Source organism: Stigmatopora nigra, chromosome 4 (genome assembly GCF_051989575.1).
Source record: "Stigmatopora nigra isolate UIUO_SnigA chromosome 4, RoL_Snig_1.1, whole genome shotgun sequence".
NCBI classification, from domain to species: Eukaryota; Metazoa; Chordata; class Actinopteri; order Syngnathiformes; family Syngnathidae; genus Stigmatopora; species Stigmatopora nigra.
This window is the reverse complement of record NC_135511.1, coordinates 14866483-14889366: the sequence shown is the minus strand read 5'-3', so window position 1 is coordinate 14889366 and position 22884 is coordinate 14866483. Positions and strand designations below refer to the sequence as shown.

At 38.3% G+C, this 22884-nt stretch overlaps 2 protein-coding genes across 5 annotated transcripts; both read left to right on the top strand.

Moving 5' to 3' along the window:
* Positions 1 to 273: 273 nt before the first annotated feature.
* LOC144195857 (golgin subfamily A member 3-like) lies at positions 274 to 11600 on the top strand. 2 transcript variants are annotated; one of them, XM_077715709.1, is made up of 24 exons: positions 274 to 327; positions 956 to 1154; positions 1658 to 1936; positions 2657 to 2769; positions 2935 to 3605; positions 3698 to 3806; positions 4036 to 4342; positions 4435 to 4637; positions 4714 to 4851; positions 5073 to 5234; positions 5339 to 5707; positions 6079 to 6156; positions 6618 to 6881; positions 6959 to 7053; positions 7284 to 7500; positions 8117 to 8260; positions 8360 to 8557; positions 8673 to 8789; positions 8868 to 9007; positions 9226 to 9358; positions 9542 to 9664; positions 9779 to 9943; positions 10112 to 10278; positions 10364 to 11600. In XM_077715709.1, exons 2-24 carry the CDS (start codon positions 1034 to 1036, stop codon positions 10554 to 10556), a joined length of 4506 nt encoding a protein of 1501 aa, XP_077571835.1. In that variant the 5' UTR covers positions 274 to 327; positions 956 to 1033; the 3' UTR covers positions 10557 to 11600. The 2 variants fall into 2 exon arrangements, with proteins under 2 accessions (XP_077571835.1, XP_077571836.1); XM_077715710.1 differs by having other exon boundaries at positions 292 to 327; positions 975 to 1154.
* Positions 11601 to 12039: 439 nt separating this feature from the next.
* LOC144195981 (ankyrin repeat and LEM domain-containing protein 2-like) lies at positions 12040 to 21170 on the top strand. 3 transcript variants are annotated; one of them, XM_077715930.1, is made up of 14 exons: positions 12040 to 12106; positions 13433 to 13885; positions 13969 to 14142; positions 14635 to 14819; positions 15491 to 15679; positions 15767 to 15889; positions 16387 to 16450; positions 16974 to 17149; positions 17258 to 17364; positions 17592 to 17779; positions 18362 to 19151; positions 19584 to 19715; positions 19799 to 19955; positions 20611 to 21170. In XM_077715930.1, the coding sequence occupies exons 2-14, from the start codon at positions 13444 to 13446 to the stop codon at positions 20683 to 20685; spliced, it is 2802 nt and encodes a 933-aa protein (XP_077572056.1). In that variant the 5' UTR covers positions 12040 to 12106; positions 13433 to 13443; the 3' UTR covers positions 20686 to 21170. The 3 variants fall into 3 exon arrangements, with proteins under 3 accessions (XP_077572056.1, XP_077572055.1, XP_077572057.1); XM_077715929.1 differs by lacking the exon at positions 12040 to 12106 and adding an exon at positions 12712 to 12844; XM_077715931.1 differs by lacking the exon at positions 12040 to 12106 and adding an exon at positions 12905 to 13012.
* Positions 21171 to 22884: the final 1714 nt, after the last annotated feature.

Sequence of the window (22884 nt, the reverse complement as noted above, 5' to 3'; positions counted from 1 at the left end):
TCGACGGCGTAAGTTATTGACGGCCATCTTGCGTCAGAGACTTCTTTCGGTGGGCCACACAGCAGGCTTTATGCATATGAATTTCTCCACTAAAATACCTTAAATTTTCTTAAATCTGGCTAGTATTTAGACATCCGAAAAATGTAAAGTATTACATAATGTAATGTAAATAGATTTTTAATCATTTGTGCTTTGTTCTTAATATATATTTTATTTAAATCATGCATAATTTGGATCGGTAGTACTGTTCACATTCAGTGTTTCCAGACGGAAGTTTTTCACAGTCGGAACGCAAACAGCCACGTAGTAGAAGGCGCAGCTGGTTTGGTGAGCCTTCATTCTCATTTTAATGCACTTCTTCAATGTGTCATTGTCTTATTAACTCGTCGATGTCTCAATCAATCAAGATGGGACACCTTATTAATAAAATCAATGTAAATACGAAAAGTAATCTAAGCACGGGCTCCGACTACTCCAGCTACCGAGTTAGCAACTTTCATGTTAGCTTGACAGCTCAGCTACCGTAAACATAACGCTAGCGTTTAGTCTAGCAATAATAAATAAATGTGCCACACTACTTTGCATTTCTTAGATCCCTCAATTTCTAATTGATCTTTTTACATTTTTATTTCGGTAGTAATTGCCTGTTTTGTGCATCTATGTTAGTTTGTTGTTGTTTCAGTCGTAAACTTCAGTTTCACTGGTCAATCAAATGGGCGTTTGGGTATAATGTAAATCGAAAAGGCTCCAATCCACTATATAACTAAATCATTTTCACTGACTTTTACACGATGCGTATCTGTTTGTTTTTATACTTCAAAAATAAAAGTGTTGTAATTATATAATTCTAATTTAACGTAATTAACATAATTCCTATGATTAACATATATGTCATATATGACACAAACACATCAGGTTCTCTTATCATTATACTGTCATCCTCTGGATATTACAGGTATTGTGTTTCTAACCAGTGATGATCCAGAAGGAAGGTTTGCTGATAATGGCCATTAAAAATTAATACACCGCTCAAATGGAGATCAATGCTGATCCAGATCACAGCACTTTGACATCTCGGGAGGCTGAAAGTCAGCAGCATTTGAAGCAACAAAGGCTCGATGGCAATCCAAATATAACCAAGGAAATTCTCAATGGTAAGTGCTCACTACTCCACTAACACGTCTTCTACTCTTTGAAAAGAGAAGAATGAACATGCATACCTTGAAACTGGAATAACTAACTCATTGATATTTGGAACCACCAACCAGTCATTATTTTTTATTTAACATTCCAGTCTTCCAAACGTCTGTTTAACAGTAGATTTTTAAAATTCTTTAACCGGGTATAAGGTATTCTTGAACAAAAAATGGCCGACATTGAATTCAATGGCAAATAGACAATATTTAGTCCGCAAAACACACAATTTTGTGTAGTGTACACATGCTTCAGTAACAAGACCTTATTGAGTAATCATTCATTTTGCTTTTATTGGTTTATATTACAATGAAACATTTTAGCATAGCCTGAAGACTATTGAGTCAGAAGATGAACTTACCATAGTTGCTCAGCCAGTTTGCTAAGAGATTCACTTTGTTTTTCTAGTCCATAATACAAACAATGACTTTCTTTCACATTCCTTGCAACTCGCTCATTTCAGGTCCAGTCGACTTGAATGTGATGCCAAATGGAGATGAAATATCGGAGGGCAAACCTACTCCTGGGAGTACCCATTTTAACGGTACCCTGCCCCGAAAAGACCTTTCACAAAGCACCGATTCGCCGGTCAACGCGCAAAATCAAGAGACATCTGCGGGCGTGACTGCTTCTCCACCCATGATGTTTGAATCCGAGCGTGGTGCTGGGGAGGAAACGAGTCACACGAGTGACGCGTTGCAGTCGCTCAGACTCAGTATGCCATTGCAGGAGACAGATTTGTGTAAGCATAAATTTGTGGTGCCAATGCCCCATTCTCTACATGCATGTTTTTGCATTACATTATTATTATTTTTTTTATAAATAGATTAAAAGAACTGGATTAAAAGCCCTGAATGTTCATTTTTTTTATAGATCTAAAACAATGTTAATATTAGCTTTTTTTTAAATATATTTTTAGATTTTACAAAATTAACATAAAACACAAAATTGATTAAAAAATCCAATTATTGATTTAAAAGGGTGAAAATCAGGAAATTTAATATACATGTATACTGTTCATTTTAAATTGATCCTTAAACAGAAAGTGCAGTGCTGATTTTCTTTCTTGGGCCGCACACAATGATACGGCGGGCCAGATTTGGCCCCGGGCCGCCACTTTGACACCTGTGCGCTAAGGGGGTCCGATCTGGCCCGCAGGGTTTTTCTGTAGTGTTAAGTAGGTTAACTCTTTGGGCCAAAAATAAATATGTTCGGCCCACATGAGATCTAGTTGTCATTAATGTGGACCGTGAACAAAACAATTTGACACCATTTCTGTAGGTTTTCATTTAAAATGCACGATAGCGTTTGTTTTATTTTGCATGTTTTAACCATGCAGATATCCCCCTTTAAAACTTTTAAGTGCTCACAAGTGGTTTCTTTACAAATCTTGAATTCCACATGATACTTATGCAGTGATTCACAAGTATATTATTATTGTTTGTTGCCTTTTGCTCTTTAGCCAATCAGAAGCCTTCATTGGAGATGGAAAATGAGGAGAAAATTCGTCTGGAGGCTCGCAGGCGCCTGGAAGAGCAGCTGAAACAATACAGAGTGCAAAGACATAAGGAGAGGGTGAGTAAACACATAGTCACTCTTCTTGGAGCACAATTGACATCTATGTATGTCTCAGAGTGGCTGCAATCAGTGTATGACACACTCCTCAAAACATAGCATTTTTGGTTTTATTCTTTTTATTTTTATCTAAACTCCTACCACCAAATATTTCTTTTGTTTCAGTCTCATCGTACACCCAAAAACAGGCCATTCAGCACCCTTGATCCAGAGTTAATGCTGCACCCCGAGGGTCTTCCCAGAGCTAATACAGTTGCCATGACTACAGAGTATTCCTTCCTGAGGACCAGTGTACCTCGTGGTCCTAAATTGGGTAGTTTAGGAATCCCACTCAACAAGGAAAAGAAATCGAGAACATCCCGTACGAGCAAGATTCACTCCTTGGCTGACTACAAATCTCCAGAGAATGACGCTGGTGGCGGAATGAAGACCGCAGAGAACATGGCGGGTTCCGTCCATTCCAGTGTCAGCACAGTGTCCACTGTATCTGAGGTCAATGTGACGTCACGGTCGGGGGAAGGGCAAGTCGGCGAAATTGTCTCAGAAATTGATGGCAGCGAATCTGCAGGAAGAGCTGGGAATGATGGCAATGATAGTGATAGCTCATCTTACAGCAGTGTGTCTACCAGGGGAACCTATTCCATGCTGTCTGCTGCCATGGATAAGCCACAGGGGACTTATATGGTTGAAGGACAGGAGATTGCTCCTGAGGCTATGGGTCAATTTCCTTCTCTTCATGAGGTCTTGCAAGCCGCCAGTGATGAGCAGCAACTTCTGGAGATGGAGCAAGAAGGTTCTGTGGAACCACGCAGTCGGAGAGATAGCTTCTCTAGCAGGTATTTTTTGGGTGGTGATGAAGTCATTTTCACTTTTTGTTTGTCTCATCTTGATGGTAACACTGATTTTTATTTATTTTTTTCATTTTCAGTGTCTCTTTGGAGAGTTCCGTAATGGGCCATGATGAAATGCTTCAGGTGCTGAAGGAAAAAATGAGACTAGAAGGACAATTGGAATCTTTGTCTTCTGAGGCCAATCAGGTTTGTGAGAATTTATAAACTCCTTTATTGGCTTTGCACAATTGTATCATTGAGATTGAGTTATTCCAACCATAGTAAAAGCTCTCATAGTTGTGACTATTTTTTTCCAATTCCCCAACCCTATGGTCATGCCAAAGTTTGGCCTCTAGTAAACACTAAATTCCATCTTGGAATTATGACTTTTGCTTGGAAATAGTGAATCATTCCAATTATCTGCTGTCTCTCCCAGGCCCTGAAGGAGAAAACAGAGCTCCAGGCTCAACTTGCCACTGTCAACGCTCAGATGCATGCTCAGAAAGCAGAGGTTCAATTTAGCCAAGAAAAGCAGAATGTCCTCAAGACAGAAGTTGGCAGTCTACGGCACAATTGCAGCCAACTAGAAAAGGCAATGATGGAGCTCCAGGGTAATTTGGAAAGCAAAAATGCCAGCCTGGCATCACTCTGCAATGACCTAAAAGTGGCTGAAGACCAGTACAATAGACTGATGGGCAAAGTGGAGGAATTGCAAAAGAATCTCACGTCAAGGGACAATATAGGTGACACTGAGTCAACTTCATAATCCTATTCATCATTCCTAGCCCAAAAAATGACTTTTATTCTTATGTAATATGTATTTATTTATGTACAGTTCAGGAAATGCGACTGCAAATGGCTGGTATTCAGAGTCAACTACAACAAGTCCAGCTTGAACGCAGTACTTTGCAAAGTCGACTGAAAACATCCCAGGCAGAAATTGACTCACTCAAGCAGGTCAGGCAGTGGTACCAGCAACAGCTCGGTTTGGCTCAGGAGGCCCGGTTGAGACTGCAAAATGAAATGGCTGACATGCAGGTACATTGGGTTTGATTTATTTTATTATGACATGTACATCATAGAATGGTTCTCACATTTTTTCCTTTCAATTTAGGCTGGAAAAATGACCCAGACTGGTGTTCTTGAACATCTCAAGCTTGAGAATGTAACCCTGTCCCATCAACTGACTGAGACGCAACACCGTTCAATTAAAGAAAAAGAACGTATTGCGGTTCAGCTGCAGAGTATTGAGGTATATTATCAAGTATTCTGCTTTTATTTCAAATTTATTGCAATATTATTTATATTTTTCTGTGCCTAGCACGTACTTATATTGTTTCTTTGCTTTTTACAAATTAGCGTCCATTCTATAGCAAACAAATTGTACTTAACTTGATTATGCAGGTCTGAAAATTAGTTTAAACTAAAGAGATTATTTTTAATACTGTGGATCTTCTGCTCCATGTGATATAGGCAGACATGATGACTCAAGAAGCTGCTTACAAGCAGATCCAAGATGCCAAGACTTTGGTGGAGGATGATCTCCAACACAAATTAGAACAGTATGAGGAAGAAAGGGAGCGCTTAATAAAGTTAGCCAATGCAGCCAGCGATTTGGAAATGGAACTTGAACAGGTAGATATTCTTCTGTCATTTCAATTTTTTCCAATAATTTTACCGCCAACCTCTAACTTTTGCTCATCAGTCCCAAACAATGACATTTTTTTTGTGTTCATTAGATCAAGTTGAACCTTTCTCAGAAGGACATCCAGCTGCAGTCTCTCCAGAAAGAACATCTGGAGCTGATGCGACAGTTGACCACAACTCAGGAGAATTTACATACCAAAGAGCAGTCAATCAATCATCTCGAGGCTCGATACCTAGAACTGGAAAGCCAATTGGCTGAGCTTCAGGCAGAAAGCAATAACAAAGACGACACTATCCAATACCTCCAGAATGAGAAGATAGTTCTTGAAGTAGCTTTGCAGACTGCCCGAGCTGATAAGAACCTACTTGATGAAAATGCTGAAAGGCTTGGAGAAGATGTCTTGGTGGCATCTGATGTGTTGGATCAACTCAAACAGGAGGTTCAGGTCAAAACCAACCAGGTACGAAATGTTAGTTGAGATTGTTGATTTGAGATTCCCTGAAATAGCATAACATTTTAAGAAAGATTTTATTTAAGCAGTCCTACATTAAATTGTGATTGAACTTATAATTGGACTTTTAGTTGAATATGATTGTATTTTTTTTTAGGTTCATTGATTAAATGTGTACCATATTTTTACGACTATAAGGCACACTTAAAAGTCTTAAATTTTCTCCAAAATAGACGGCGCCTTACAATCCAGTGCGCCTTATATATGGGAAAAAAATCAAATGTCATTTATTGAGGTTTCGCCTTATAGTCCTGAAAATACGGTAGTTGTTTTGATTTTTGTTTTTAAATTTAAGTACTATGGCATTTTCTATGTTTTAGATTGAAAACCTGCAGCAAGAAAATTGCTCTCTGAAAAAACAAGCTCAAAAATTGAAGGAACAGTACCAACAACAAAAGGTAAATCTGGATTTTATTTCTTTTTAATAATTAGCAAGCGCGCTCTTAATTTTACGTAAAATCAGCAAAAAGAATTATCCATTATTATAAGCCCCTTCTTGCAATATTATTGCAAACCAAATTTCAGGCACTATAGTTCTCTGCAAGTCCAAAAAAATGTCAGTAAAATTGATGGACCAGAAGCAAAATTTGCGTTTTCTTATAACATTATAATGCACGTCTTCCATCTTGCCAGTCCTTTTGATTTTGTGGGAGGACACGTCTATTGTGGAGCTGAATTACTGTCATGTCTAGAATAAAATGACTTTTAGAAATGATGGATGCTGTTTGATTTGCAATCAAAAGCTGTGACAAAGAAGATTGGTTATTTGAAAATGTATAAGGCTACTATATAATTAATAAAATGACTTTTCTGTGATATACGGCTAAAAATCTCACAAATAATGCAACATCTTTCACAGGTCATGGTGGAAGCATACCGGAGGGATGCTAATTCCAAAGATCAGTTGATCAGTGAGCTCAAATCTACCAAAAAACGTCTTCTCGCAGAAGTGAAGGATCTAAAACAAGAACTTCAGGAGGTTCAGGGAGAGAAGCAAAAGGCTGAATTGGAACAGGCACGGTTGCAAAAAGAAGTTCTCAAAGTCCAACAACAGATGAATAACATGGAAAGTCATCTGCAAGACATTCAGGGAGAACGAGACCAACTTGAAAAACAGATTCAGGTCATTGGAAGCACTTTAAATTGTGTTAAGTTTAGGGAAATTGGTGCTGATTTATATTTTCTTCCCCTATTTTACAGTCTTTGCAGTTTGATCAAAGTCAGCTTGTGGCTGTAACAAAAGATAATGAAACTCTTAGGAAACAAGTGGAGAAAATGGAAACTGAAGCTAAAAAGTGAGTCCTACTCCTGATTAAGCAAATGACACTTAAATAACTTCTACCTGTTTGATTTTATTTATGATCATATTTTTCAGGTTTATTTGTAGAATTATAGATATGATTCATGACCAAAATTGGCATTTTAGTGGGGTTTCAACCCGATTCGTGATACTACAAAATTTTGCTTGCGATTAATAGAAGCTTGTCCTTTATTGAAATTCAATGTTATCCTTTGCTTGAAACAGAGCCATTTCGGAGCAAAAAGTACGCATGAAGCGCCTGGGGACTGATTTAACCAGCGCTCAGAAGGAGATGAAGGTCAAACACAAGGCGTATGAGAATGCTGTCAGCATCCTAAGTAGGAGGCTGCAAGAGGCCTTGACTGACAAGGAGACCACTGAGGCTGAATTAGTCAAGCTCAAGGCTCTGGTGTCAGATGGAGGAAACGACCACATATTGCAGGTGCCTGATCACACATTAAAATATGTGCTGTTAATAGTTTTCATCTGTAAATCTTTATTATTGCAGTGGAATATTAAAGGTATGTTTGTTTTGCAAATAGTGTTAAAATATTTTTGGGATTCTGAGTTTGAGTACTGGTTTTGAAAGCAAAACTTATTTAGGATGTAAGCATATGATATACAGTGTTCCCTCGCTTATCGCGGTTAATGGGGACCGGGACCACCCGCGATAAGTGCATTTCCGCGAAGTAGGGATTCCCCTTCAAAAATGCTTAATTTGAATGTAATTCAAATTTTTTATTTTATTTTGTATTATTTTTTTTAATTAAAAAAAAACCCTGTATACAGCACACCATATAGAATACGGGTAGAGAGAGTGGAATTCATGTTATAACAAAAAAACCCTGTAAAATATGTTGTTTCAATGTAATATTTGTATTTTTTTTTTCCAAAAAAATCTGCGAAGCTCTGCGTCCGTGTTAACTGAAGCGCGAAGTAGCGGGGGAACACTGTATTTACATTTGCAGAATTGTTTTCTGTTTCGTAAAAGTGAAATTAATGGAAAATACAAGCAATAGGATACTGATAAGAACCAACTCTTTGTGTGTGTTACGCAGGAGAAGATTGAATCACTTCAGACGGAGCTGCATGCTGTGGCCAAAAGTAAAGCAATGTTAGAAAAGGAGCTTGAGGAAGTTATTTCCCTCACTTCCACTGAGTTAGAAGAGTACCAGGAGAAGGTTATGGAGTTAGAAGATGAGGTGTGCCATCAACTATGTGGACTATCTTAACATTCTTATGCCGATGTTTATGTCGGGGTTATAACAATATTAAACCAATGCTATCTTTCTTTCCCAAAGCTTCAAGAGTCCCGATGCTTCAAGAAGCGTATTCGAAAACTAGAAGACGCCAACAAGAAGTTAGCGCTTGAACTGGAACATGAAAAAGGGAAATTGGCTGGACTAACACAGTCCAATGGTACATTGCGCGAACATGCCAATATTTTGGAATCTGCTTTAGCAAAACGAGAGGCTGATCTTGTACAGCTCAATTTGCAGGTCGGTGTTATAAGTAGAGATGGAATTGTCTTATGTGTCGTTTTTTTTGAAATTGCAGAATTGTGAAGAATCATCTTAATAGTGAAATAGTTCTTTTAAACATCTGCTTATTCAGGTTCAAGCTGTTCTGAAACGGAAAGAGGAGGAGGACCAGCAAATGAAGCAAGTGGTGCAAACTCTACAGATTGCTTTGGAAAAAGAAAAAAACAAAGTCAAAGATCTTAAAGAACAGGTATAAATTCTCAGTTTTGGTCAATTTTACTATTGTGACTTTTTGGTTGATAATTATTGATTTTATGTTTCTTTGTAGGTGGCAACAGCAAAAGCTGAAGCAGCACACAATAGGAGACACTACAGGGCTGCCATGTTGGAACTTTCTGAGATTAAGAAAGACCTGCAGGCCAAAGAAGACTTGGTCAAAGCGCTGCAACATGAAGCCAACAAGTTACAGTAAGAAAACTACATTGTTTAAGAATACAGCATACAATAAAGAGAAGAATACAGATATTTAAACATTCATATATCATGTGCTGGTTGATAAATTTGCTTAGCAAAAATATAAGGCACCTTTTACACGATGTCTTAGTAAACTGTGATTTTCTTTTTCATTTTTGGGGGGAATTTAGCAAACAAAATATTGTTTTTTTTACGACTGATTTTATCTACAGATCCCAGGATGAAAAACATGCTCAAGAGGTCTCCACTTTCCAAGAAGAGCTAGCTGAAGCCCATTCCCAACTTCAGATCCTCCAGAAACAGTTAGATGAAGAGTTGTCCAAAAAGCCCCTCACTAACCAAGAGGTGTGGAGACTTTTATCGTTATTTACATACAATTTAAGGGACTGTCGTCATTGGCTTGGATAAGACTGTCGGTATAGGGTTGGACTTGTTAGGTTTTGAATAATAAAGTGTTGCTGTTGAATGATATTTCCATATTTTTACCCCACTTAAAATCAAACAAATTCTAATGCTGACAACTCACAGGTTGAGGACCTTAAGTGGGAGGTGGAACAGAGACAAAGGGAGATTGAAACTCAGAAGCAACAGTTGGAGATGATGGAGGAGTGCCAGAAAAAAGAACTGGATAGCCTACAAACAGCTTTGCAAGTAAGTGTTTATTAAAACAAAACAAACAAAAAAACACCTTGGTGAGCAAAGCAGACATTTTAAATGTGCTTTTTCCCCCAATAAGTGGATTTATTTGAAGCTTTTCTGTCACAGAATATAAAGATAGAGTTGGAGACCATCCAGGAGGAATTGGGTGGTACAAGGAAAGACAAGTTTATGCTACAAGCTAAAGTAGGGGAACTGAAAAACAGCATGAAGACCCTTCTGTTACAAAACCAGCAACTGAAGCAGGATCTCAAGCAGAACCGTCTCAGGAAGGTGATGCAGAATAGGCACATTCATTTCTTTAACCTCTATAGTACCTTCATATATGCCCAATGTAATTTTTGGGAAGCACAAATCCTCCCAGTATTGAGCAGCCAAAGGGTTAAGAAAGCTATATACATATATAGTTATCTCCCTAAAATTGGGATATTGTTTCAACAGCAATGGGTGGAGCTGAAGACTGAAGGGACCCCATCCAATCCAGTAACGCCAGTAAAGATCCCAGACTGCCCAGTTCCAGCTTCCCTGCTGGATGAGTTGCTCAAACCATCAACTTCGGTCAATAAGGAGCCCCTCAACAACTTGCACAACTGCTTACGGCAGCTCAAGTAAGACATTGGTCATTTGAAATACTATTTCTAATGCTAACATAGGAATGTGCTGACCTTTTTATTATTTTTTGGGGGGAATTAGGGAAGAGATGGACAGCCTCCAAAAGCAGATGGAGGAGCACACGGTAACAGTGCACGAGTCAATGAGCTCATGGCCAAACACAGAGGAAGGTCTAGCTCAACTGGGACTTCCAAATGACATCTCTAATACATCGGGGTCACTGGACAACAACGTGGTGGAAAATAATAATGAAGTAGAACAGCAGCAGCCCTAAAAGCAAACCTTTTGTTGGGGTATAATAACAGTGGAGTTTTATCCACAAAAGCATTGTTAGCCATTTATTCCAGTTTTCAACAATGGCTATCAACATTTGACCTTGTTTTTCAGTCTTTGCAGAAATTACCAGAGTCATACATATTATACCGCAGCTTTATTCTTGATTCGAGCTTTTTATACTGTATTATTTATTAAGAGTTTAAAAGAAATATACGACCACATAAAGACAACCCCTGATATTCTAATTTGTTAAAATTTAAGGCACTCTGAACTTTCGGTAGCACGACACACAATCCCTTCTGTGTAATAATTTCGGGTGATTATTATTATTATTATTTGTCCTGTCACATGTTCATATTTGGTCTCAAGGTTTTTAGTACGCCTTTCCTAATAATTTAATGATCGACTGACAAGATTTAAATATGTAAGGTTTTGTGAGTAAGCCACAATCGCTTGAATGTTTTTTTTTTATTATTTCTGGCTTATGACAGTTAAGATTTCACTAACAGGGTTACTCTTTGCAGCAGCTGGTGGTGGGACATCATTGCACCTTGTCATGAGGTCATGCGCACTAAAACACTTTAGTTGCCTTTTTTAAAAAAAGAATGCAGTAGGTCTTCATTTTTGTTGTAACCGTTCAACCAGAAGTTCTTTAGCGCTACAATTACATTATTTCTTAAGTTTTGGTTGTCTTGTCTAGACTGGTCTGCTGTCATTTGTATATGGAAAAAGCCTTATTGTGCTGCCTTTACAATGCTGTAATGAAACTGAATCTGGTTGAATGAGCGTAGTGTTTTGATAAGGGTCTGTGCAAAATGTAATATATTTTGAGTGTGGAAAATCTGTCAATCAGAGGGTTTATGTCTAACTAACAGCATGCCTGTTGATTGAAATCCAAATGGAAGAAAGCAAGTTGCATGTTGCAAAAATGGTTACCAACAAAAACAGGTGTTTATGGTGTTATTTGTGTACTTGGTGATAAAAGGTGACTGGAGTTATATATACTAATCTTGTTGTATGACTGCTGGATAAGTGAACTGTTTCCAGAGTTTAATATATATTTCTTTTTGTGTGATTGTAAATTAACAGTACATGTTTAATTGTGTAAAGACAAAAAAAGTAATGAAACATTATTTCGACACGTTCTATACATTCTTTCTGTTACAGATGTTTTTTTTTTTTTTGCAGTACAATTTTAAACATCTGACAATGAGGATGTTTTTTGTTGCTGTAAGTTCAGGGTGTATAAGTTAATTTAAGATATGTAACAGCGCTTGAGTATTTTAAAGGAACTGGTTTCAAATTTAATTTCTTTCTGAATTTTCATTGTCATGAAGCATTACTAAAATTGAAAATGTAAATGTTCTTTTAACATATCAAATATTGCAATCATCACCTGCCATAAAAATGTATTTGATCTAACTTTGGTGGTAACGCCCATTTTTTAATCAGCGTCATTTTTGCTCAGGCACTTTGTTGGACAACGTTGGGTCCTTTTTATCTGTATTTCAAAACCATCTGGCAGCAAGCAGCCGAGGAGAGGCGGAGGTGGGCATGGTCTTTAATATTTTTACACTGTATCATCCAACATTTCCCATGTGATTATTGTTCAAAGAACAATGCCAATACACGACACAATTAGCGTGGGTAATACTAGGTCAAACGTTATCTTGCAAAGACGCTAACGTTAGTACGAGAGCCTCAAACACGTATACCCAACACGCTTTTCAGTTATTTTGTATCGGGGTGAGCCAGATTTATTTGTATTATTGTTATTGTTATGATCATCTGTCAGATACAGGCTCCATTTTACTTTCGTTTGAGCTTTTGATCGTTGGCGTTTATTGCCACTTTTCTTATTTGTCCTTCGAGTAAAATTTGGAGATGTGTACTTTTTGCTGAGTACGAATCAGTTTAAGAGTAACACGTTTCATCACTAAGTGAAGTTCTAAGACGAGAACAACGAGACTCATGAATTGAATATACAATTAAAATGCATACATTAAGTTACATACATACACTAAGTACAATTATTAGCACCCATATGCATATATCCCATTTTAATTATGAGTACATTGCTATGAGTTGCTTGCCTAAACCTAAAAAATCCCACGGCAATTGACCGTACCATTCGCACTCCCAAACTGAGCATGCGCAGAATACGTTGTAAACAATGAGACGAGACTATCAGACCGTCCCTAGCTTTTTGTCTGTGCAACACTTTATTAGTATAAAACTAACAAGGACCTACCAAACCTCGTCGTAAAATACAAAACATGGTGCTCTGTGAGTATCACTACTCATTCGTTCCAAGTTGTCAACAGATGCACTTTTAGATTTTGTATGTTTTCAATCGGCATCACCACCCGGAAGACGTTTGTATGTCGGAGCCTAAGAACCCACCTTAAATGACAGTTGGGTGTGACAGCATGCGATGAATCGACTAATACGATCGTATGCATCAACAAATATCTATATTTATATGATGTGTTTCATGCACAATATGGATACAGGTTGTTTGAATTGCTTCCGCTTCTTTGTAATAGGCAGGATTTCATCAAAACCGATGTGCTATGCTAGCTACACTTATCACCGGGTTAGCCAGCTCAACATGTATTTATTTATTTTTTGATTGTTGATAGGTTGGTAAGATCTACAATGTTATGTAATAATACGCGCTTTGTCATAGCAAGCCTTTTATTTTTCTGTAGGGAGAAAATGAGTGCATATTAATTAAAAAAAATGTTTTCCATCTAATCCAATTGCTCCAGCACTAGTTGAATTGTTTTAAGAAATACTACCCTAGATTTTTCAATACTATTGCCAAAAGCAGAGAGTATCTCAAATGATTTTGTGTATTCTGCTGATCCCCAGGGAGCTAGAGAATGGAGGCAGTTTTGATCCGGTTGAAGGGCCTAACTGCCGATGAGCTACGTGAGGAAATTGCCAAAGCAGACCTCAAGTGCGTCGCCATCACAGCCACTACCCGATCTCTTCTTGAAAAGAAGTTGGCGCGGAAGCTTGCTGGGTCAGAGAGCAGCAACCCCGCCGCCGGAGCAGACAACAACGGTCCCTCGGCACGGGATGGAGACGGCGTCGATAAGGTGGTCGAACATGTCAAACCTTCACTGTGTGCCAACACGACCGCTGGAGAAAGTGGCGGTCCAATTGAGGAGCCGGATTTTGGCTATGGCGTAGGACTTAACCCACCCGAAGAAGAGGAGATATGTAAGTCTCAATGCAAAAAGAAAACTCTTTCAAAAGTGGAGCAAGTATCCCCATCTTTTTACTATGGGGTTCAATTGGAAGACATTTTGTGTCGGAATGGTAAGAACTCATAGGAAAGAAAATACTCACTTGTCAAAATCGGTACAAGGACTTACTCGGATTATTGTTTTTCTTTTTTGTAGAAAGAGTACTTGTGTATACAGATCAGAAGGATGCCCTTCAAGCTATCAAAGAAATGAAAGGATCACGCTTCAATCGTTTTTCCAACCGTGAGGATGCGGAAAAGTTTGCGAAGGGGATGTCTGAATGTTTTCTCTCTCCCAGCAAATCTATGCCCTGTGTATCTACATCTAAAGGTACAGTATTCAAAGCTTTATATTTCACAGAATGCTTTAGAAATGGCTTAAATAACTCAGGGGCAATGTTCCCTCTAATTTTTCATGTAATACATGCTTTAAAACACGAAAAAAATAAGAGTGGACAGAGCTACTGCCACTGGCTGCCGCGTAAACAGCGCCATCATGGGGAAAGGGCTAAAAAAAACGTTTGGATTTTATTTACTACGCGCCATATGATTGCTGCTGCGCAGAGAAGACGAGAGTAGTGCGCAATTGCGCATGTGCGCAGCTAAGAAGGAACATTGCTCAGGGGGATTTTTCTTTTAATACTAACTCGATTATTGTATTGGTGTCTTGCTGTGTTGTTAATTCTTCTATACAATATTTCTATTTTTTTTAGCAGACAATGTTCATGTTGAAATTAAAATGAGTTATGTAAAGGTATTAACTGCTCCTTGGACCTAAGCATTGTCCTCACTGTTACTTTCTTGTCTTTCTTACACACACTAGACGTCATGGAGGTGGATACCACTAACAGCGAGCGGGCCAACAGTCACAAGAGCCCACACACCCAGGACCTGACGACAAAACTGAGAGAATCGGTGGAGAAAGGAGATGAAGCAGCCTTCAGTAAGATAGTCTGGAACAACCCACGCTATCTCATTGGCTCAGGGGATAACCCTACAATTGTGCAGGTGAAATTGTACAACATTTCTTTTGATACCGAATGACTGGATTATGTCAATTTTAGGGCGACACAGTGGCCAATTTAAGATAAATACTGCCCATAGATGGTTGGGGCAGGCTATATCTAGCACCCCTGCGACCTTTGTTAGGATAAGAACATTTTAAATGTCTATTTTTAGGATGAAGCGAATTAAGGAAGCAGTAGAATGTTATATTGGTGACCCTGGATTGTTATTCTTAGCCTTTGAAAACATTAATGTAACTTCATTACCATATTTGGTAAAGAACTGGCTTGTGATGGGTCAAGTTGGTTAGCACAGATGTCTCCCTACTCAGAAATCTCAGATTAGGACTTTATATGTAGAGTTTGCAAGTTCTCCTAGTTCTAGTTTATCCTAAAATGTGGTTTGGGGGCTTCAGATCAGTCAGAGAGGTCAAGTTGTTGTAGTATTAGTAGTAGTATTAGTAGGCCTCTAGTAGAAGCCAGGTTACCAAAAATAATGGAAGGATAATAATTGACTAAGATGTTGCAAAACAATGAGGAATTACAATTGTTTTGATAACTGTAATCTTAATTGCTGTGTCCCACGACAATTTTAAGCCATTTTTTTTAATTAGGAACAATTCACTGTTAAAAAAGAGATTTTCTTCAAACTGTTGCATTTCAATGTGTGCTCAGGTGGCATGCAGGTACAACGTAATGCACGTTGCTTCCAAGGAAAACCAAGCAGGCATCGTCCAACTTCTACTGAATACTTTGGAAAACCCAGCGTTTCTGCGTCTGATGTACCCGGATGACCAAGAAGACGTGTTGCAAAAGCGTATCCGTTATATTGTCGATCTTTACCTCAACACTCCAGATAAGGCCGTAAGTTTTTCTGTTTTTTGTGGTTAGAAAAATAGGTTTGATCAATCAAATCATTCATTTTGGACTTTTCTTTTTAATATTTGACAGGGTTATGAAACACCACTACACTTTGCCTGCAAATTTGGATGTCCAGATGTGGTCAATGTATTATGTTCGCATCCTGTCACAGACAAGAACCGCAAAAACAGTAATGGCGAGAAACCATGTGATGTACGTCTTTTTATTTTTAGCAAAATCTTCTCCTGGTTTTAATAACAACAAAACTATTAGGTAGTCAAGACAGATTTTTTTTTTACTGCTACAGACATTCTTCTATTATATTTTACTTTATTACATCTCATTCAAGATGTACTTTAATGCATACTTCAAGATAATCAGATCAAATGTGTGTGCCCAGATTGTGGTGTCATGGTAAAATAGTCTTTAGTCATTAATTATGACCCAAAGCGAAATGAAAATGACATGTTGTGTGCTAAATTTTAGGAGAAACAACCTGGTGTATCATTTGTCTGAGTTTTTAAGAAGTTGTGACCTTTCGACTAGCTTCTCCAAACTTTTGGTTGCAATCTTTCGATGCCCATTGTAGGCTAAATTTAGAATAGCATAAGCACATTCCTTCCCCTGCTAATCTCGGTAACAGTTGGATTGTGACAGCTGGATATATGATGTGTGTGTGTGTGTGTGTGATTGATTGACTCTTTTCATAGATCATTTGTAGCAGAAAGGACACAACACCTGAAGTCAAACAGAAAATAATGAACTATTTGGAAGGTAAGGACAAAGCAAAACTTGGAAACCTTCTATATCAGACACGGGCAAACTACGGCCCGCGGGCCACATATGGTCCATTTGGATTTTTAATCCGGCCCGCCGACGTTGTCCAAAATAATATTTTTTTTTCTCCAAGATGGCGCCGTCATGCAGAAGCCAGTGGCAGTATCTCTGTCCACTCTTATTTGTTTTTTTGTGTTTTACAGCCCCTCTATCTATTTTTTACATTTTAATATTTTTTAATACATTCCTTTTTACATGACTTTGTATTTTATACATTTTACTTTAATGAGGAGTGATGAGTACGTTAATACTTAAGTTCTTTTTTTCTGTTTATGTTTCATATGTACTGTTAACGGATGCACTTTTTTATATGTATCGTATCTTGTGTTGACCCCGCCCATCTGTCAATTTTTTAAAGTCAATGTGACCCCCCCGGGCCCTAAAGTTTGCCCACCCCTGTTCTATATGGACAAGAAAATTGGATTTGTCCATGTAACAGCATGTCAATGCTTGCCTACAGATCGCTGCTACATCCCATTGCTCAGGGCAGCTGACAACACCTGTCAGCCCATCATTGGTGCTCCCTGGTCACCGGAAGCCTCGGAAAGTCTCTCACTGATCCAACGGCATGCAAAAAGCCCATTGGATCCACTAATGACTGTCACAGCTTTTGCCGGTCCACTCAGCCCTTCAAAAGTAAGAGCATTGATTTTATTTTGGCGAGATTATTCAATGATGTTGCATCGAGCATTTTTACCAAATAGAAGTTCAACAACTCTCATCAGTCTTTTTTTTCCCTTTCAGGCAGGAGGTTTTCGCCATTCCTGGAAGACGCCTCCTCGGAATCAAGCAAAGCACTTCCATAACGTCCTCAAATCAGACCCTGAACGTGGCGCAGAGCGCATTGGCAGGTAATTCTAAAGACTACTTGCAAGTGCTCTATGATAACATGATGTGTATCGCCAAAATTATATGCAACGTTCTTATTAGTAGTGCTATAAATACTTACTTAAATTCACTTACAATACAAAGTATACGGTAATTGTGGCATATACACCACTTTTCTACACTTTAATCAAACTACACATGTTTAATATCCTTCTCAATTGTTTTATCTTCATTCCCATTTATCCCATAGAGATTTGGCCCATGAGATGGGCTGCCCATGGGCAGAATACTGGGATTTCCTCGGCGATTTTGCAGATCTGTCGTCAACTAAGGGACTTAAACAACTTGAAGAGTACCTAAGCAAGAGGGATTTATTTGCACAGACTTGTGAAGAAGGGGAAAATGAGACCAGCAACAGATTTAGAACTCCTTCACCAGGTACTTTGGTATTTCACTTTTATATTGCTAGATTAAGCAATGTGCAGTGTATGAGACAATATAGGAAAAATTTGCGGTGGCAACAGGTCTCGTATATATTTTACGGGAAATTGACAAGGGGGCAGTCTGTGGAAGCCACACGTGTGTCAAAGTGGTGGCCCGGGGGCCAAATCTGGCCCGCCACATCATTTTTTTGTGGCCCGGGAAAGTAAATCATGAATGCCAACTTTCTGTTTTAGGATCAAATTCAAATGAAGAGTAAATATGTATATTACATTTCCTGATTTTCCCCTTTTAAATCAATAATTGTACTTTTTTAATCCATCTTTTCAGTTTTTTTAGTTCAAAAATCATTTTGTAAAATCTTAAAATAGCTGAAATAAGCCTTGTTTTAGATCTATAAAAAACTGAATATTCAGGGATTTTAATCCAGTTCATTAAATCCATTTATAAAAAAAAAAATCGAAATATTATATCTAAAATAGTCAGGCCCACACGAGATCTAATCGGCATGAATGTGGCCCGCGAACCAAACTGACTCCGTCTGACACCCCTGCTCTAATCCAACATCCACCATTGCAGGCAAGCCCAAGAAGTTCTGCAACTCCATCTCTGTCGGTGCCTTTTTGGATGAAAGTGAGGACATCAGCCTTGAGGAGATGAAAAATAGGCAAAACGCCGCACTCACCAGCATCACCTCCTCTGCATCATCCATGGAAAACCTCAAGGGCGCCGTGGGAGGTCACAACCTTCACATCATGCCAATGGCACTGAAATACCGGGGCGACGACCTCATCGAAATGGCGGCCGAGCACGAACTGCTATCGCCCGACGTCTGCAAAAACGGAATGGGATCCTCCCGAGAAGGGATTCCCAATGGAGATAAAGCGCCACCTTTACGCTGCTCCCCGTCTTCCGGCCTACGCTCGCCCGTCGCCAACCTGGAGGCGGAGTTCGAGCGCATGTCACTTCAAGATACGCCCGATAGCCCCGACGGATGTAAGGAGAGGAGGAGTGGTGTCGGAGCAACGAGTGCGTGGGCTCCTCCGATGGGGGCCGACCTGAGCAGCGAGTTGAAGCAGCTGTCCATCGGCCAGACTTTGGTGGGAGAAGACATGGGGGAGGGATTCGGCGGCGGCGGAAGCTCACAAGAGTTCTTCCGGGACGATGACGAAGACAGCCCGGATAGGACGAGCAGGACGGCTTTGGGAGTGCGCAACTTGTGCGCCAGGTCCAAATCGTGGGATCACGGAGGGAAAGATTTGAGTAGTTCGGGCTCGTCGGCATCGTCCTATAAGTCCTTAGAAAATGCCCATGACTTCTCTGCCAGGATTCCTGTATCTCCCATTGGTAGACGACTCTTTATTGATGGGTGAGTACCAAGCTTTGCGGTACATGACGTGTGTCAAAGTGGCGGCCCGCGGGCCAAATCTGGCCCGCAGCATCATTTTGTGTGGCCCGGGAAAGTTAATCATGAGTGCCGACTTTCTGTTTTAGGATCAAATTAGAATGAAGAGTACAGATGTATATTACATTTCCTGATTTTTTTCCCCCTTTTAAATCAATTATTGTCATTTTTTAATCATTTTTTTCTGTTTTTAGTTCGAAAATAATTTTGCAAAATCTAAAAATATATTGAAAAAAATGCTAAAGTAAACATTGTTTTAAATCTATAAAAAACTGAATAGTCAGAGCTTTTAATCCAGTTATTTTGTAAGGGAGCGTCTGTATTACAAATGTTGGTTTTACTTCGAGGAAAACTAATTATTCAAATATATAAAAGTTTTTTTTTTTTTTTTTTTAGGGATTCTCCTACCAAGTTGGACTGCGATGTGTTGACTGCAATTGGAGACGTCGAAGTGGACATCCAAAAATATCCCAGCGTTCACAAATGGATGAGCACAATCAAGTCCTACTCTTCCTCAGATATTCAAAGGTTCGTAAGTATACTCGAAGAACACCTTTCCTTAAAACAATCCACGCTACTCAAACTAAAACAATTATCGCCCCCGCCTCCAGCTGGCCCAGCCCCGCGGTACTAAAACGGCAAGTCGGAACACAACATCAGACCCCCGGCTCTCCGTCCAGCTTCCCCGCGTCGCCATCGGGTCGCTTCAGCCCAGCCCGCCACGCCGCCTCGCCGGATTACACCCCCAGCCGCTTCAGCCCCGCCAATGTGAGTTACATCCAACGCATTCGTCTCAATCGTTTGAACGAGTCGTCGATTTAGAGGGTCCAATCGTACGAGACCTATGGGAACAATCGTTAATTAAAGACGCCGAGGCTTCCTTTTCGTGGGATTCAAGAAGAAAGAAAAAAAATGATCCTCAGTGACGTATGTACTTCATCCGTGTAATTTGGCGGTGATATTATTCGTGTGCAACACCTGTATAATAGCCCAGATCAACTTTTTTTGGATATTGTGAATACAACAACAACTACTCAAAGTCTGTTTAAAAAAAACACTTTTAAACATAAGGTTCTCAGTACTTATCCTGTTCTTAAATTGGGGGGTAAAAAGACTATTTTAAGATTTTTTTTTTGTATGTTGGTCAGTAGCACAACAATGTTTTTTATTATCAAAGAAAACTGACTACCATTTACTGCTTTTTCCTCTGTTCAGTACTTGCCTTAATTTTATGAAGTTACACATGCGTTATGGTAGTTTGGGCTTTTATTCTCAGATAACCGTATTAGCTGCAGTATTATAAATACAAGAAAAAATACAGGAGAAGTCTATCTTTTAAATATTTGTTTAGAAATTTTTAATGTTTAAATCTGCCATGATTTTATTTGGTTTAATAAACAATGTGGATTTTACGTCTTTTCAGTGGATCGGAGATGTTTTGAATTTTTTGGAGGTTTTAAGCCACTTCCATTGGAGGAAAGTGTTAAACTGCAATTAGAACGCACAAGGAAAATATGCACAAATTGAGGGTAAGGATTAACTCAAAACATTTCATTTTTTTTTGTTTTTCAAAGACAAATTTGGATTTTTACATTCATTGAACGTGACGGAGGAAAGTTACAAATAATTGAACGGTAAGACATTTGAAAAAGGACAAAGTTTTTGATAGAAATCCATTTCCGAATACACTTGATCTGTTCTGAATGTAATTTTTTGAGTGAATTCAACCTTTCTCAGAGAGCACAAACAACTTTGCTGAGGAGATTGTCTTCACACGCTTGTGCTCTCTCAGGTTCGAAGAGAAAATATTTTGCTCTTTTGAATGTTTCTTAATGTGCGGAGCTTGGCAAAAGTGCCCCCCAAAGGAAAACTTTTGGTCCTGCTTCTTGTGCTTTTTGCAAATTTTTGATCAATTCTCTTCCTGTATGTCAGTCAACAGCTTGTTTGCTTTCAAGTAGTCAATAAAACATCCGTCATACTTTGGTTTTTGATCCTTCTTGTGTTTTTGTTGCAGGGGTGCTGTCACCTATCCCAGTCAACTATGGGCAAACCCTGAAGGGACTACAGACCATCTATAGTAAGGCTTTTCTTACGATAGAAAAAAGCCTTACTATACTATGTCGTTTTTGCGATAAAAAGCCTTACTATACTATGTCGTTTTTAGAGAAAAGCCTTACTATATATACTATGTCGTTTTTTTTTGCTATAAAAAGCCTTACTATACTATGTCGTTTTTTTGCGATAAAAAGCCTTACTATACTATGTCGTTTTTTTGCGATAAAAAGCCTTACTATACTATGTCGTTTTTTTGCGATAAAAAGCCTTACTATACTATGTCGTTTTTTGAAGAAAAAAGCCTTACTATACTATGTCATTTTTTGAAGAAAAAAGCCTTACTATACTATGTCGTTTTTTTGAAAAAAAAGACTTACTATACTATGTCATTTTTGAAGAAAAAAGCCTTACTATACTATGTCGTTTTTTGAAGAAAAAAGCCTTACTATACTATGTCGTTTTTTTGCGATAAAAAGCCTTACTATACTATGTCGTTTTTTTGCGATAAATAGCCTTACTATACTATGTCGTTTTTTTGCGATAAAAAGCCTTACTATACTATGTCGTTTTTTGAAGAAAAAAGCCTTACTATACTATGTCGTTTTTTGAAGAAAAAAGCCTTACTATACTATGTCGTTTTTTGAAGAAAAAAGCCTTACTATACTATGTCGTTTTTTTGAAGAAAAAAGCCTTACTATACTATGTCGTTTTTTGAAGAAAAAAGCCTTACTATACTATGTCGTTCTTTTGCGATAAAAAGCCTTACTATACTATGTCGTTTTTTTGCGATAAAAAGCCTTACTATACTATGTCGTTTTTTTGCGATAAAAAGCCTTACTATACTAAGTCGTTTTTTTCCGATAAAAAGCCTTACTATACTATGTCGTTTTTTGAAGAAAAAAGCCTTACTATACTATGTCGTTTTTTTGAAGAAAAAAGCCTTACTATACTATGTCGTTTTTTGAAGAAAAAAGCCTTACTATACTATGTCGTTTTTTTGCGATAAAAAGCCTTACTATACTATGTCGTTTTTTGAAGAAAAAAGCCTTACTATACTATGTCGTTTTTTGAAGAAAAAAGCCTCACTATACTATGTCGTTTTTTTGCGATAAAAAGCCTTACTATACTATGTCGTTTTTTTGCGATAAAAAGCCTTACTATACTATGTCGTTTTTTGCGATAAAAAGCCTTACTATACTATGTCGTTTTTTGAAGAAAAAAGCCTTACTATACTATGTCGTTTTTTTGAAGAAAAAAGCCTTACTATACTATGTCGTTTTTTGAAGAAAAAAGCCTTACTATACTATGTCGTTTTTTGAAGAAAAAAGCCTTACTATACTATGTCGTTCTTTTGCGATAAAAAGCCTTACTATACTATGTCGTTTTTTTGCGATAAAAAGCCTTACTATACTATGTCGTTTTTTTGCGATAAAAAGCCTTACTATACTAAGTCGTTTTTTTCCGATAAAAAGCCTTACTATACTATGTCGTTTTTTGAAGAAAAAAGCCTTACTATACTATGTCGTTTTTTTGAAGAAAAAAGCCTTACTATACTATGTCGTTTTTTGAAGAAAAAAGCCTTACTATACTATGTCGTTTTTTTGCGATAAAAAGCCTTACTATACTATGTCGTTTTTTGAAG

Bases quoted from the DNA above. Each gene is read 5' to 3' on its own strand.
- LOC144195857 (XM_077715709.1), top strand. From the start codon at position 1,034: ATGGAGATCAATGCTGATCCAGATCACAGCACTTTGACATCTCGGGAG. The intron at 1,155-1,657 runs GTAAGTGCTCAC...CGCTCATTTCAG, and splicing joins AACCAAGGAAATTCTCAATG to GTCCAGTCGACTTGAATGTG. The intron at 5,235-5,338 runs GTAGATATTCTT...TGTGTTCATTAG, and splicing joins TGGAAATGGAACTTGAACAG to ATCAAGTTGAACCTTTCTCA.
- LOC144195981 (XM_077715930.1), top strand. From the start codon at position 13,444: ATGGAGGCAGTTTTGATCCGGTTGAAGGGCCTAACTGCCGATGAGCTA. The intron at 17,150-17,257 runs GTAAGAGCATTG...TTTCCCTTTCAG, and splicing joins GTCCACTCAGCCCTTCAAAA to GCAGGAGGTTTTCGCCATTC. The intron at 19,716-19,798 runs GTTCGTAAGTAT...CCCCGCCTCCAG, and splicing joins TCTTCCTCAGATATTCAAAG to CTGGCCCAGCCCCGCGGTAC.